The 15,624-nt window shown below is 36.5% G+C and overlaps 2 protein-coding genes and 1 non-coding gene across 4 annotated transcripts; 1 reads left to right on the top strand and 2 right to left on the bottom strand.

Moving 5' to 3' along the window:
- The first annotated feature begins 2,100 nt into the window (after nt 1-2,100).
- LOC118035124 (polyadenylate-binding protein RBP47B') lies at nt 2,101-6,438 on the top strand. Of its 2 annotated transcripts, XR_004685132.2 has the most exons (9): nt 2,101-2,361; nt 2,494-2,977; nt 3,549-3,622; nt 3,700-3,830; nt 4,330-4,414; nt 4,894-5,046; nt 5,841-5,932; nt 6,024-6,190; nt 6,283-6,438. XR_004685132.2 is itself a non-coding variant. In XM_035040617.2 (8 exons), exons 1-8 carry the CDS (start codon nt 2,227-2,229, stop codon nt 6,118-6,120), a joined length of 1,251 nt encoding a protein of 416 aa, XP_034896508.1. In that variant the 5' UTR covers nt 2,101-2,226; the 3' UTR covers nt 6,121-6,438. The 2 variants fall into 2 exon arrangements, 1 of the variants encoding a protein (XP_034896508.1); XM_035040617.2 differs by having other exon boundaries at nt 6,024-6,438.
- Nucleotides 6,439-8,115: 1,677 nt separating this feature from the next.
- On the bottom strand, nt 8,116-15,087 carry LOC118035125 (origin of replication complex subunit 1A). Its single transcript, XM_035040618.2, has 16 exons — nt 13,693-15,087; nt 13,444-13,579; nt 12,895-13,047; nt 12,632-12,772; nt 12,396-12,547; nt 12,224-12,323; nt 11,973-12,095; nt 11,730-11,891; nt 11,557-11,614; nt 11,237-11,415; nt 10,985-11,099; nt 10,338-10,408; nt 9,650-9,745; nt 9,238-9,314; nt 8,688-8,771; nt 8,116-8,439 (listed from the first exon to the last, which is right to left on the bottom strand). The coding sequence occupies exons 1-16, from the start codon at nt 14,577-14,579 to the stop codon at nt 8,376-8,378; spliced, it is 2,598 nt and encodes an 865-aa protein (XP_034896509.1). The 5' UTR covers nt 14,580-15,087; the 3' UTR covers nt 8,116-8,375.
- Nucleotides 12,910-12,987, bottom strand: LOC118035292 (small nucleolar RNA snoR28). The gene has a single exon (XR_004685166.1). It is a non-coding gene; the product is annotated as a small nucleolar RNA snoR28 (small nucleolar RNA).
- Nucleotides 15,088-15,624: the final 537 nt, after the last annotated feature.

The following is a 15,624-nucleotide window of genomic DNA, read 5'->3' as shown; positions in this document are numbered from 1 at the left end:
GAGAAAAGTCCTGGGAAACCAGATCATTTTATACGACAAGAGAGATAAGGTTCTGTGAAGCCAGATCATTTTATTCGAAAGCAAATCAACCTACAGAGAAGCAGATATTTCTTCATGGAAGATTTAGATGGCCTTATTTGTAGACTCAATGAACATATGCAAATCAACCATTATCAGCTCCATCCGACAAGCCAATCAACGTCGCCCTCTTATATGATTGCAAATGGCAAGCGCCTGTTCTTTACCTGGAAAGTTATCACATGAAAAATAAGCATGAACATGGTTTAAGAGGCAAGTTTACACCATGAAAAGGAAAAAAAGAAAGGAAACCTTAGGTTATACCCAGCAATTCAAAAGTTTCATCATCTGCACACACCTCAATCTGCATTGGGAAGATCTAGCTAGTTAGGCCACGAAGAGGGAAACTCATCTGGGAAGTCAGGAAAAAGAATTTCAATTTCATGACTTTAAATGGAACAGTCCATAATTAGACCCAAGTCGTAAATTTCCCAAGCTATCAATGACAAAGGTGGCAATGGAGCACAAATATAAGCATAATTAAATGATAAAAATAGTATCAACTTCCTCAACCTATTGACAGATTGAGAATTAAAGAAATACAAAGCAAAGAAAATCTCATCCCAGAGGCGCATGCCGCATGCCTTGTATTCTCTAATGCTTTCATAGACTTTGCGGTGTTACATCTAAATAGATTTCAAGGGCATCGCATGGAAAAAACAAATTCATTGCACATTGAATATCCTCTTTCTTTTTTTCTTTTTTCTGTTTGTTTTGGGTCTCCAGTGGGAATCCTCTCCTGTCCCATATACATGACCTAAGCTTGTGAATTTAGAAATTAGGTTTTCTGGGAACTAATTATTATATAAATGATTGATGAAAAAATGCCAGACGAGATGAGAATTAAAAGCTTATAACAACCACATAAAGCAATTCAAGGAAGAATTCGAGCACCTTCAAATTTGCACACCAATCATTCATCAACGAGCCCTATGAGCTGCAACCAAAGCAATTCTGCAACTATGATAGCCCGCGAAGTGCAAGATATGAGTAAACGCAAGAAATAAATTATGTTAGCAAAAAGTTGAAAAAATATGTTACAACCTTAATTTAATGAAAAACAGAGAAACGTTTTCTTTCTTTCCTTTTTCTTTTTTATTTTCTTGGGAGGTGGGAAGCTGCAGAAAGGAATACTAATTTGTTGTTGTCCAAGAGAAAACAATATACAAGGAAACATGAGACGCATTAACCACGAAAAAAGAGGTCAAGTTAATCAAAAACTTAATACAAATATACTGAAATTCAAGTGGCCGGAAATAACTCGACACGCACACAGATACTATGAAATGGAATAAAAAACCTAGAAAGCTTATTAAAGACCCCACACAAGCACGTAAGAAGGGTGTTTTGCTTGGATGAACTAGAATCAGAAGCAAGAAATCATCAAAGTTTGCCATGAAACATCCGATTAAAAAGTAACCAAGAAGCATAACTAACAACAGCAAACAAGCCAAGAAACTGTAGTTAAGAAGAAGAAGAAGAGTAATTATGAATGACCTGAATGAGATTAATAACAATGAGACCAGAGAGCATGAAAATAATTCCAACAGGGACAATAACCTGTGCAGGTGGCCACGCCATCAACATTCATCACCAACCATATGCAGTCTTGCCAACGCAATGCAATGAAACAGAGAAGGAAACAGAAATTAAAACATCTGTGCCCTTTTTTTCTTATTAAAGCAAGCGTTTATGTTTGAAGGAGATGCCGATTTCGACGCAGTTGCATGGGATGCGAGGGGAGGGGACAGAGACTCTCTCCTTTCTTCCCTATTGCTCCATGCTGTTGCCACCTTTATGTATTTTTAGCTCTCAAAAAATAATAATAACAATGATTCTGTACGACGAATTGTCGATTTACACCTTGGGATTTTTCTCTGTATGGCTTCGCGATTGACCCAAATCATTTCAGTGAGGCGACAGGTCGTCTGCTTCTTAAATAAATGACACGTCAAGCGTCTTCTATACTTGTCGTTTGCGCATCCTACGGCGTCGCTTTAACAGATTATAATTTGTAAGATCAACAACGAGCACTCGGCTGAAACCCGGTGTCCCTCGAAGTGCTAAAGGAAAAAAAAGAACAGAGAAACTTGAAGAGAAGAAGAAAGCAGCAGGCTGCAGAGCAGAGGAAGTGGAAGTGAAAGAATAATGGCAGCAACAACAGCACCAGGAGGCTATCATCAACCAGCAACTTTAGAAGAAGTAAGAACCCTTTGGATTGGTGATTTGCAGTATTGGGCCGATGAATCCTACCTCACCTCCTGCTTCGCTCACACAGGCGAGGTAGCTCCCCTCTCGCACCTCTTTTCTTCTTCTTCTTCATGCTGTTGATACATATGGGTTATTGTTTATTCATTATAATTAGTATTTCTTGGTTTTTTTTTTTTTTTAATTTGAGAAAAATGTGAATTTCAGGTGGTCTCGATTAAAATAATACGCAACAAGTTAACTGGACAGCCTGAGGGTTATGGGTTTGTGGAGTTTGTTTCTCATGCAGCAGCTGAAAGGATTCTGCAGACGTATAATGGGACGCAAATGCCAGGAACGGAACAAACCTTTAGGTTGAACTGGGCTTCTTTCGGGATTGGGGAAAGGCGGCCTGATGCAGGGCCGGAGCATTCGATTTTTGTTGGGGATTTAGCACCTGATGTTACGGATTATCTATTACAGGAGACGTTTCGGGTTCATTATCCGTCGGTTAGAGGTGCGAAGGTTGTGACTGATCCGAATACTGGAAGGTCCAAGGGATATGGGTTTGTTAAATTTGCGGATGAGAATGAGAGAAATCGTGCCATGACTGAGATGAATGGTGTTTTTTGCTCAACTAGGCCAATGCGAATTAGCATGGCAACACCCAAGAAGACCACCAGTTTTCAACAACAATATGCTCTGCCAAAAGGTCATAATTCCTCTGTTTATTCATTGGAAGCAAATTGCAATTGAATGAATTACTTTTATATTTCCTTTTCTACAGTATCTTCACATGTTTACCTTGACGAAGCTACCTTGTTTAACAATTAGGTCTTGATTGATGCTGGTTACAATTTTATTTCCAATTTGAATTTAGCTTTTTTATATGCTGTCTAAAGTGAAATTGAGCGCCCTAGAAATTATGGTATTTTTAAAACTTTACACCGCAGGAAACTGCTCGAGGCTCTGCAACTCAAATATTACTAAGCACATGGGCTTCCCCAACCATCAAAGCCTTTGATTCTTAACGACTTCTTAATATCGCTTACTTGTTCTGTTTGTCTTGCATGAGGATGCATTGGCTTTAAAGTGCGTCACTCTCATTTTCAATTGGTTCCTGGATAACATTAAATATTACTAAGCATATGGTTACCCAGAAATTAAAGCCTTTGATCGTTAATGACTTTCTAATACTGCTTACTCTTTTGGCATTCAAGTGCAACACTCTTATTCTCAATTGGTTTCTGGATAACATTGTGCTTAAGTTTCATTTTTTGCAGCCTTTTATCCAGCTCCCGCATACACTGCACCAGTCCAAGTGGTTTCAGCAGACGGTGACGTTACTAATACCACAGTAAGTTAGCCATACTTCAGTTTTTTGGAGATTTGTTTCTTGTGCATTTCTACTGACAATTTTTTTTCTTATTGCAGATCTTTGTTGGTAACTTGGATCCTAATGCCACAGAAGAGGACCTCAGGCAAACCTTTCTGCAGCTTGGGGAGATTGCCTCTGTCAAGATTCCTGCAGGCAGAGGGTGTGGTTTCGTACAGTTTGCAACTAGGTTTGTTTGATTAGTACTGTGAATGCCTTTTCTAACTACGTTATCATCTTTAGATAATATGCCATATAAGTACTGATATTGCAGCATCATGGCATTGTCATTTGTCCTTTTGAGGCATTTGGTAGTTGAGTTTGAATGTCAGTTCATGGTCATTTCTATTTAGCAACACTGTCATATGGGTTAGCCCTTCCCTTCTCTTATTGATCAGAGAATCGCAAGTGAAAAAGGACGAGGGAGGCAGAAAGTATTATTGTGTGGATAGTCCAAAGGGGGTACCCCTTATGTCATGATATGTTTGTTATTGCCAAGGTTCCACCAAATACCAATTTTGTCTATATAGGAAACCGTCTGAATAAGTCATACAAATGATGCAGGGGAATATGATTCTTGTGGGCTAGGTCTATACTGCTATCCCTTATAGCATACTATAGTCAAGTTCTTTACTTCCCTCCTGCTATGTAATAGTTTCTGACCACTATTTTTTTTTTTCCCTGAACAGGACATCAGCTGAAGAAGCAATACAAAGGATGCAAGGGCATGTGATTGGTCAACAACCAGTACGCATTTCTTGGGGAAGGAAACAAGTAAGTTTCTCTTCCAGCTTTGAGAATGTTTGATATGTAAACACCTCGTCATGTCACGCTTCTTTTCATAACCATAAAAACAACACAATTATTTAATTTTCTACATTCAGCTCAATGCCATGAAGAAAGTCAATTCATAGTAGACTGATTGGCAGCAGATGGAACATCCCTGGGTATTTGTTTTAATAATTATATTGTTTAATCTGTGATTTAATCCTTAGTAGCCTGTTTTGAATACTAAGTTTTTAATGAATGTCTCATCTATCGAAAGAAAGTTGAAGTAAAGACATCAGGATAGGATGATATTAAATTTCAGATATTATTTTTTTCTTGACGGGAATTGATAATGAGTTTGAAGGCATTATGGAGGAGACTATGTAGTCTTGTATTTATTTGCAGTCTTTGAATTAAACATACATTTCAAACCATTATTCTTTTCTATACTAGCCGTGATAATATATGATATCCTGTTGCTGTAGGACTTAACAGCTACCTGGGGTCAGCAAGTAGATCAATGGAATGCTTATTATGGTTATGGACAAGGCTATGATGCATATGCTTATGGGGGTACACAAGATCCATCATTATATGCATACAATGCATACGCTGGTTATCCACAGTACCCTCAACAGGCAAGATATGTTAATTTGCTTAAACAGTTTCGCTTGATGATGATACTAGCTGTCATTGATTTTGTCCACTTTGACCATTTAATTTTTTTTTCCTTCTCCTATATGACTCAATTTTGTTAGAGCTTGGGATGGTCACAGGGCAGGTATAAGATGGGTTTTGCATTGCACATTCTTACCCTTGTAATATCTTGTGGCTTCCATACCATCTGTTTTAAATGAATGAGGAGGGGTGAGCCGAAACTCTTAGGTTCAGGCCTCAGGGTGCATCGCGGCTAGCATACATAATGATAAAGTTTAAAAGTTCTAGAGTTCCATCAAATCCTTTCAGCAAGCACCTTAATTGCGCCATCACTGAGGATAACAAAACTTTGGCAGCAAGTGCAGAATAATCATTTTCTATTTAAATAATATATTTCCAAGTAGCAGAGAAAAGTCTCCTCATGATGGCGTTTCATGCCCAAGGAAAAAGATGGAAGGTGAAGGGGAATATGAGAATCTAATTTTGGGTGCGTTGTCATCATGATAAAAAGTTAATATACATCTACTAGGAGGGGGTCAAACATGATGTTGAAAACAACAGGCTAGGTTTTTCCGGTATTCTTTTGGATACAAAAGATGTGCAAGTGTATCTAATCACTGCTGGAAAGATCAGAATGGACTCTGTTACATGAGTTTTGACATTTTCGGACTGTAAATACTATTTCTGAATTCTCTCGTGGAAAAGAAGTTTGTGCTTAATTTAATTAATCATCAGTTGCCTTAATTTGATCATGCATCTGGCGGTTTGTTTTTAGGTTGAAGGTGTTCCAGACATGGCAGGTGTTGTCCCAGTTGCTGAACATAGGGAAGAGTCTTATGATCCGTTGGCTGCTCCAGATGTTGATAAGTAAAGTTTCGCGTTCAGCGATACTAGTGTTACACAGCTTGTGTATTTTCTTTTCTTGGCTAATATTTAGTTTTGTTGATTTGATTGTCAGGTTAAATGCTGCTTATCTTTCTACACATGGAAGTGCCATCTTTGGCCGGACTTTGTGGATGAAAACCTCATCACTTACGCAACAAGCTCAGGCATAATAGATCTTCCCGGTTCACATCATGGTACTTGCTGCATTATCCAAGGGGATGCTTTAGGGTTAAGAAATCTTCAGGGCATAAAGAAATCTGCCATTTGATGGAAAAACTTCCAAAACATGCTTAAGATGTATCCGTTAACAGTGATAGTCAAGAAAGAAAACAGCTAGTACGTATTTTAACATGCTTTGCTTTGGTGTTTTTGGGTTTTGAGCTTTTTGGTTTTCATTCGTTTTGTACATGAAGTTGAGCCGCAACGAATATTGCTCGTTGGCAAGCTGCTGTTCTCTTGCGGGATAAGATTTATTGTCACTTTCTTGATGGTTCGTCCCTATGCCTTTTCTTTTACAGATTACTTCTAATATGAAAGCAACGGTGGTTTGCCAAATGAAAAAAAAAAAAAAAAAAGAAAGAAAGAAAGAAAGAAAGAAAAGATGTTGGGTGTTGTAGTGAATAATGTTTTTTAAAAATATTTTTTTGTTTGAAAATATATTAAAATAATTATTTCTTATATTTTTAAAATTTTTGGTATGTAATATACAATATATTTTTATATTTAAGTAAAAATTATCTTTCAAATTTTCCTTTTAAAATATCCATCCAAAGTTTTAATTTCTTCGCAATTCTCTTAAATTTATCTTTTTTCCTCACAAAGTATTATCATTATAAATATTTTTCTTCATTTTTATTTAGATGTCTAATTTACACTAAACATAAAACCAACAATTTAAAATATTACCCTGCTTAGATACTTGATGCTTAATCAAGATTCTTATCATGAAAAGTTTCAAATGTCAAGGAAACAATGGAAAAATAAAATTTAAATTGCTTCATTTATATTTTCCAAATTGTGCTGTCTATTTGCCAAATTAACAAATATTATGTGATGATTCTTTTACTTGTATATGGTGTTGTGAATATAATTATTTAATTAATTCATTTAAATACATGTAATATATAATATATTTTTATGACCCCACAAAAAGATTTTTGGCTTCATGATTGGTGCAACAGTATTTGGAATGTAAATCATGTTATGAATCAACAACTCTCAAATAATTACTAACGACAAGCAATTGTTTGAATATGAACACAAACATGGATAATCATTACAAATAATTTTACTAAAAAGTATATAAGCAATTTCATGTGATTTAATCCACTACTTTACATAGCATACACACACACACACACACACACACATAACCGTGTCAATAACACGTAGTTCATCAACTAGTTAAATGATATGTAGCTAAGTGAATGGGAACTCCTACTTGACGGAGTTCGGTGTCTACAAGTGATAAAACCGTAACAGGGAATGATAAATCTCCCCCCTTGAAGTCATTGAAGAAACTTTGCTGTAAGAACAGTTCATTGAACGGGCAAAAAAATAATTAAAATTGCATTTGACAACACAGAAATTGATTGTTATTTTTAACGAAAAACTATATATTCAATTCCTGTATTTTAAATTCATTTATAACTCAAACATTTTCATCTCTTTCATGTTATTTTCCAATTTATTTGAAAAAAGTAGATATAAGAATATTAGCGAGAAAAGAAGGCATTTCTTAAAAATAAAATACACTAGATCACGTACGGTCAAAGTTATAGTTAACTCCTGAACTTGGAGACTAAAGGACACCTGGGCCCCAGTAGACGAAGGATCAACTATGATGCGAATGCTATGGACTAACCACCAACTGAAATAGGTTGTTTAGTCCCGAACCAAGTTGCTGCTTCGGCAAGGCTAACCATGGGATTCAATAGGGCGAAACTTGAAGAAATAAGATGCAGTTCAAAACCATGGTATTTCTATTTCCTTCTTTTGTCTCAATCTAAAAAGGACGTTTTGTACCGCAGAAAACTCCGAGGAACACAATGAGAAGTGCTATCTCAGGGAATTGCCATGAGCTCCTTGTTTCATTTGCTTTGCTTTGTGCTCTTTGATCAACTCAAAGATGATGCGCAAAAGTTAAAAAGGGACAAGAGCATAAATAGTGAATATAGCAAAGTTGGATCTCCTTCAACCTTATTAATTTCATGTTGCCGTCAAAGATAAATGAAGTGCCTCAGAACAAAGTACAGTTTTTCATGGCCGAAGTTGAAAATAAAAAACGAAGAACAGTTCTACTTTGACAGCGAAAGTTGAAAGTCTATATCTTGTATGGATGGTAAATAAGATTTGAGATGTAAAGGTCAAAATTGTTCATATAAATGAATGAGAAAGAACTGGATGTGATTGTCATGACCTTAAATCATAAATACTTGGCCAACCAGGGTATCTCCTTGCTGTCTTTCAATGCAAAAGCTACATCATCACTGCACAAGGTAGAAGAAGTTGGTCACTTACACCGCTGATAATGCTTCCTGTTTTGCTTGTGCACGAGAAAAGTTATTCATCCAATCAAATAAATCATGCCTATAGAATAATGTTATTAATTCAACTGCAAGGCATTCTTTCTCAAAATCATAATTCAGATTCTATGAGAATATAGTAGTATTGTGATCTTTAGACTGCCCAGATCAATGGAGCAGAGTCATGGCAGAATGTGCTCCAGGGAACTAACCTTGGAAAATTGAGCTGCAACTTCTGCAAACTGTGTCTAGCTCCTGGTTCACATAGAATTATCCTGCTTTCACCTAGCATGCAGCTGCCAATTACAGCACAAATGAAACAAAACAATCAAGATTTTTCACTGACCTCAAATCAGAATCAATTTTTATGAACTGAATCATACAAGCACCAGTCTTTGTTTTTTCCAGTTTATGACAACCAGAAACATGGAAATGACATACTACAACTTGTAGTTCCTTTAAATAAAAATCATAATTAAGTATTATCACATAGCTTGGTACATCACAACTTTTTTTACCGAAATCTCATGTTGCTTTTCGTGGTGCCACAGAAAGCAGAAAAGCAACATGTCCCCATTTGGCACGTCATCTGGGCATACTTGTATATATTGTCTAAGTACTGAGGAGCCCCAAAGCCCAAACCATTCCCCAACAATAGCTCTCCAAAGAAGTTGTCGAACGAAAATTAACTGAGAAAATTTCCATGATATCCCCTTTTCTTTCAGGAAAAAAGAAGCAAAAAAGCGATGCAAGCTGACTTACCCAACTTTCAAGAGGATGTCCCAACCAGGAAATGCTTCTGCATTGCTTGTACAAATACATGAAACAGTCATTGCCAACTGCAAACAGATGAACCTTTCAGCAACCACTCATAAATGAGTCTTGAAACCATCAAGATAGAGAGCGTTTATATAAAACTCAGTTGGACCAACAAGAAAAGGATAGTTGCAAACAGCGGGCCTGGCTTAATGTCCACTGTTTGTTGATAGCTAATTCATGCAAAAAATTAACTTATAAAATATGAAAGCTCTGAATGTTAGCTTCAGAGGCTTACTACCTTGGCCAGGACACATTCTTAGTGTGGTCAGTATAGCTTTTTATTCCAAAAATACACGGAATTAATAATGGGCAGTTAAAAACAATCAGACATATTAAGGTGGCTTTGGATTTTGACCTTTTCAAAGGATGTCTCAGCCATCCCTGTTTTATACAGCTCGTACACCATAGCTGCCAAGAAAATTTTACTTAGTTTGGAACAACTTCTCATTACCTGCAATAAAGAAAGAAAAAAGAGAGATAAAAGAATCAGTTGTTATAAGAGGTAGTCGAAAATTGTGATCCTTTTCTCCCCATTAACAAATACTAGTATTTTTTTTTTCACAAAATTTAAATGTCAATGATGACAGCTAGCATAAAAGTTTTAAAAACTGTCCAAGGCAATCATTCTCACACACTAAGATCTATGCTAATTTCACTTCATGTAGAGTAGCCATCGTGTCACAAGGTAATAAAAGTGTCTGCTTTGATCTCCTTGATATTATTGAAGTTTACTAAGACATTTCCTTGAACTGCCCACTAATTTTATGCAGGGATAAGATAGATAAATTTCTTGATGTCAAAAAGTGCAGTGCTATGGCAAAGTAAAAAACTTTCTCATAGAGCACTACAGTTAAGGCATAACTCTGGCCATTCACCTCTATATAAATCTGAATGTGACAGTCATTGCTGATACATGCATAATTGACACCATTGTGTACCCACTATCATGATTCGAACTTCAGTACAAAAAATAAAGCAAAAATGGCTTAAAATAGCAAAAAAGACCCATAATTTGCATGATTTATAGTTGAAAGCAAACTCACTTGAATATGAGGCGCCTGGAACATTTCCTGAATTGCTGCTTCAACTGCTGACATACCGACAAGGCCCTTTCCTGGAAAATGATCAAATACAGATTCATCTAGTGAGCAGAACTACCAATGTGGCTGGGAGGGCAATCCTTTATTTCATAAAATTCTTATTAGTGGATGGGTTTAATTGTGAATACAATATACAAAAATATTTTTACCCTTTATTTCATAACATTACCAAAACTATTGATGTTTAAAAATAGATGTTCTGTCTGATTTAGGTCAATTTTGGCACCCAGTTTTACTTGGTATAGATCAACATGAAAGCTTCAAGGAGTCAACTACAGCAACCATATAGTTGTTCACCATAATTGGAGCTTCTAGAAGTTCTGATAGGCACTACATTCTTACTCTACAACAGCATGAGGTGACTTAAGAAACCCCCAAGAATGCACCACAATCTAAAGTACAAAATATTGGTGATGTTAATATCATGACATGATTTGATGGCAACATTTTTTTAGGGGAGTCAGCTCCAAGCATGGACAAAATATCCTTTGCTTGTTTGAATATGAAAGACCACCTAATCCAAACCATTGGAATGAAGTTATAATATCTCACAGTATCAAAAAGTCTAGTAAACCAAAGAGTTTAGGTACCTTCTGGAGCTGGATTATGATTGGAGCTCAATTTCTTAATATGGTAATCTGCAATTTCAGCTGCACGCCTGCAAATTTCCAGAGCTCGACGTGCATCTCCTGAAATAGCTGCTACCTGAATGTATTCATGAGGTTGATGTTGAGGGAAAAGCAATTCAAGTATGAAGATATGCATCAATTTAGATGCATCAAAATTTAGCAATTGAAAATATTGAGCAAGTTTAGAATCCATGGCAACAAACGAAGACAGACCTTCCTTGAAGCAAATTCTATAGCTTGCTTTTCAAATGCATTGATTCCTTTAAGGCGACTTGAAATGATTTCCTGAAGCTGCTGATAATTATAGGGACCAAAGCAAAGCCTTTGTATACCCATGCGGCTTGAAATACGAGGGAGCAGCTTCTCTTGAAGATCCATAGTATTTGCTATTCCTAAATATCACATTAAAAATGTCAAGGTTGCCATTGTATTCATCATAACTAATATAATCCAAAATCAATTATAAAAATATACACAAAGACTGACACAACCATATATAAATATTCAGAGAGAGAGAGAGAGAGAGAAAGTACCTATCACAATCAATTTAGAGTGTGGCTTCGTTGGCCAATCAAGAATATTATATAGAACCTACAAACAAAAACAGGTGAGGAACTCTACCTCAAACTTTTATGGAAACTTTAAATTATACTGCTATTACTAGATAACAACAATAAGTTTTCAAATGATAATATATGCAAATTACCGACTGATTTCTGGTCACAAGAAGATCAAGTTCATCAATGAGTAGAATACAGGGCCGGTCATCCTCTTTACCAATTCTCTTTCCATCTGAAAATCGCTCATTTAGCAAATGCAGAGCCTTTTTCCAACTTACTCTGTGTCCAGTCAACGCTTCATATATAGCCTAAAGAACACAGTACATGCACTAAGCAACCAGAGGATTCAACCATAAAAGTGAATAAGATAACCTCAGAAATACTTCTACCCTGTAAATATTCTCTGGTGATGCCAACTTAAGACCATTAACATCCACAAAACAGTATGGCCTTATGCTTCCTGCGTCAACTTCAGACTTCAGGTTCCTCATTACTGCAAGCACGCTCATTGTCTACAATTCATTCCCGCAAAAAAATCAGGTGATTTCAATCATATAAGCACTGCCAAAACTTGGATGAGACTAATCACTGCTTGAAAATAAGCAACAATAGCTATCAGTTAAAGCTGACAGACTTTTACCTTTCCAGTTCCAGGAACACCATGAACATAAAGGCAGCGACCCAGACACTGATTGTCACAGATGGCACCTTTTACAAATGCACTAATCTCCTCCATCTCTCTATATTAAGGATCTTGATTAGAAACAATAATTTACAGTTAACCATAAGAACAAAGCATCAAATTTTCTTACTTATTCCTGCAAGGTAGAGATTTTGGCAATTTTGCCAACACAAGAGCTGCTTTTGCCTTCTCCAGTTCAGTCTGCTTGTGGCATCTCACGTGCTCTGGGATTCTCTTTGTCCCAATTTTCTGAAGTCCAAAGAACTTCCCCTTTCGTGAGTTCTGTCATGATCACACAGTTCATTAGGTTAATTGTTGGCAACCACTTGGAAAGCCACAAACAAGCAACAACGAAATTGTTCATACAGCGGCTAACTCATGAGCCGAGGATGCTCTAGATTGTAAGTTTTTAACTTTTTCCTCTTCGTATTCTACATCTTCATCTGTATCAGACTCAGCATCCTTGGAAGATTTCCAATCTTCATCAGTGTCAGAATCTTCACCTTCCTACCAACAAAGAGAAGAAGCAAATTAATTGCAACTGAGTGTTGACTTCCTTTTTTGTTTTTTTTAGAATGTGTTGGCTCCATTTTGATGCAAAAGTAGACTGATAGTTGCACCTTTCTTACCTCATCATCATTGTCAATATCAGCTAGACGCTTGAAACTGTGCCATTGTATGTCATATTCATATTCGCACATGAAAATGTCATCTCCTTCATCATGGGCCTTTGCATACTCCTTGGGATTCAAGACAAAGCAGTGTCTAATGATAGACTCCATCTGCAACATTGAGCAAATTGTTTGAGATTTGAATATCAGAAGCTTCTGCTCTTGTGAACAATTTTACTTTAAAATGTTTGATAAACACACACGCACGCACACGGAAGAATATAAACAGTTAAATGGTTCTTCATGTCGATGTCCATAGACAATGAAGAGTAAGACCATAATTAATCAATTCTTCAAGCCTCATAATACATCATGGCAGTTCACGTTCTGTCAATCTTTTGGTAGATAACAGACCACGCTATCTCAGTATCTCTCATTACATAGTGACTAACTGATAGGGACATGGAAAATTCCCTTCTTAAAAGATTGTGACTGCCCAAAGAATCTATCCGTATCAGCACTTGTTCAATTAGATGTTAATAATCAAAATAAGATAGCATCCATCACCTCAATCTCAGCAAAATCATTTGTCTGATAAAGCTCTCTCCTCAGATTGTGAGGCTGCCGTCCAGCAGAAGTTTCTTCAGGTATCGTATACCACCGTCCCCGAAACCAATAGCTGCCATCTGCCTCTTTCCAAATACTGCACACCTCCAAAAGAAAAGAAGCAAACTCCAATCATTCACATATTACAAGAAATAGAAGCCTATGAACACCAGCCAATAGTAATATTAACATACGCATCATGTACCAAACCTTTCTATATGGGCAGCCCATAAATCACTAGAAAGAAGTTTATCCCTCAACGTTCGAGCCAGTTTCTTCCCTGGAGGTGGCCTTGGTAACTGAACCTCTTTACCCAATTTCCTTGCCTCACAAAACCCACAAATCCAATCGCCGTCAGGCACTATCTTTAAAGGAGGTTTCAAGCATTTCAAATGAAACCCACCTAAACAATCATCACACTCAATCATTACTGCCTTCCCTGCCTTAAAACACACTCGACACTCTTCCAATTCTGGGACCTCATCGTCTGAGCTAGCATCCTCTCTCCTCTTCACATACACATCATCTCCAACCTCAAATTCACCCTCATCATACACCACTTTCTTATAATAAACCCTCTTCTTTCCACTTATTTTATCGGTTTTTGCTGTTTTATTCTTCGATGCCATCGCTCTCGTTATCACCATTCTCTCTTTCTCTTTCTCTTCACCCCTTCTCCTTTTCTTTGTCTCCGATTGATCCGGCGATACAGGAGAGAATTCAGCACCAACCTCAAGCACCTCAGACTTTGATTTCGGGGTTTTTGAGCATCCATTGTCTTTCTCGCCTCTTGGAGTCTTTTTCAATTCATTTTTACTCAAATTTCTCCGGGTTTTCGACGAATCAACCCTAGATTCTCGAGTTGCCTCGACCAATTTATTTGGTGGGGTGTCGAGTGAATCTTTGGTGGGTTTTTCAATTGGGGAAAAGGGTTCTTGCGGGGCATTAACTTTGAGTGATAAACGGGGTGAGAATCGACGAGGAGGATCTAGTGTTCGTGGGGTCTGAGGAGTGGCTGAAACAGAAGAAGGAGATGTTGTTTGTTTTTTGAGTTTCTTACTTGGGGATTGAATAGATTTCTTTGGAGTTTCTGCCATTTTTATGAGAAATCGATCAAGGCAGGGACGTTTTGCTAGGGTTTTAGGCAGAGAGGGAAAGGGAGTGTAGAGAGAGAAAGGAGGGGGATTTTAGAGGGAGAGAGAAGGAGAAAAGGGCGGGAAATCTTCCCTCCCATTTTAGTTGAACCGTTGCGGCTTACAACATGGGTGGCGGGTTGTCTTCTTCTTGATGGATGTAAGAGTATATATAAATAAATGAATAAATTCGATTAAAAAAATTGACATGTGATTTAAAGTTAGTTAGGTTTTGATGGGTTACGGGTATACTAAAAGCTTGGATTTTAAAGTTGGTCAGAGGAAGTTGAAGGCTAGGTTTAGTGGTAGAGTTTTAGGGGTATTCGTGGAGAAGAAAATAAATTGAAATTTTCATTTTAGTCCCTAAGACGATGAACATGGTAGCATTCAGTAGTGTTTACAGCAATAACAATAGCATGTAAGTGATGATAGAATAATGACTAGTGATACGAAGTGTGGCTTTAGAAGGACCTGGGGTTGTGATTATGACAGTGCTTTGATTTATTTTTCATTATTGTATTATGCAATATTAAGTTTATTAGGGTTTTTAATTTGTAATTAATTTTGATTTATTTTTTATAATGTTATTCAAGTCACAAATTTATCATATTAACATGAATTGTCTTTTTATTTATATCATTTTTAATTAATTTTTTTTTCAATTTCATCATTCAATATTGAATTTATTAAGAATTGAGTTTTATAATTTTTTTTATTTACTTTTTATAAGATTATCCCGATTTCGTGACTCAGTCATGGATTTAACAAGTCAACCTGTATTGTTTTTTAACTTTATAATTTGTTTTAATTTACTTTTTTAGGATTATTCTGATTTTATGACTTGGGTCCCAAATCAATCCAGGTTGACTAAAATCCTTTTATTGCTTTTTTTTCTTTAATTTTTCTCTTTAAAATTGAATTAATTAAGAACTAGATTTCACAACTTATTTTTATTTATTTTTGAATCATAGTTTCATAACTCGAATCAGAATTTAACAGTTAAGTTGAG

The sequence above is a fragment of the Populus alba genome, chromosome 9, assembly GCF_005239225.2.
Source record: "Populus alba chromosome 9, ASM523922v2, whole genome shotgun sequence".
Lineage (NCBI taxonomy): Eukaryota > Viridiplantae > Streptophyta > Magnoliopsida > Malpighiales > Salicaceae > Populus > Populus alba.
This window is presented reverse-complemented; position numbering and strand designations above follow the sequence as displayed.

What these genes read in the sequence shown, in the direction of transcription:
- LOC118035125 (XM_035040618.2), bottom strand. Translation starts at nt 14,579, where the DNA reads ATGGCAGAAACTCCAAAGAAATCTATTCAATCCCCAAGTAAGAAACTC. An exon ending in GTGTTCCTGGAACTGGAAAG is followed by an intron (nt 12,096 to 12,223) that starts GTAAAAGTCTGT and finishes AATGAATTGTAG; the next exon opens with ACAATGAGCGTGCTTGCAGT. An exon ending in TTGCAGCTCAATTTTCCAAG is followed by an intron (nt 8,440 to 8,687) that starts GTTAGTTCCCTG and finishes TACCTTGTGCAG; the next exon opens with TGATGATGTAGCTTTTGCAT.
- LOC118035124 (XM_035040617.2), top strand. Translation starts at nt 2,227, where the DNA reads ATGGCAGCAACAACAGCACCAGGAGGCTATCATCAACCAGCAACTTTA. An exon ending in GCTTCGCTCACACAGGCGAG is followed by an intron (nt 2,362 to 2,493) that starts GTAGCTCCCCTC and finishes TGTGAATTTCAG; the next exon opens with GTGGTCTCGATTAAAATAAT. An exon ending in ATCCACAGTACCCTCAACAG is followed by an intron (nt 5,047 to 5,840) that starts GCAAGATATGTT and finishes GTTTGTTTTTAG; the next exon opens with GTTGAAGGTGTTCCAGACAT.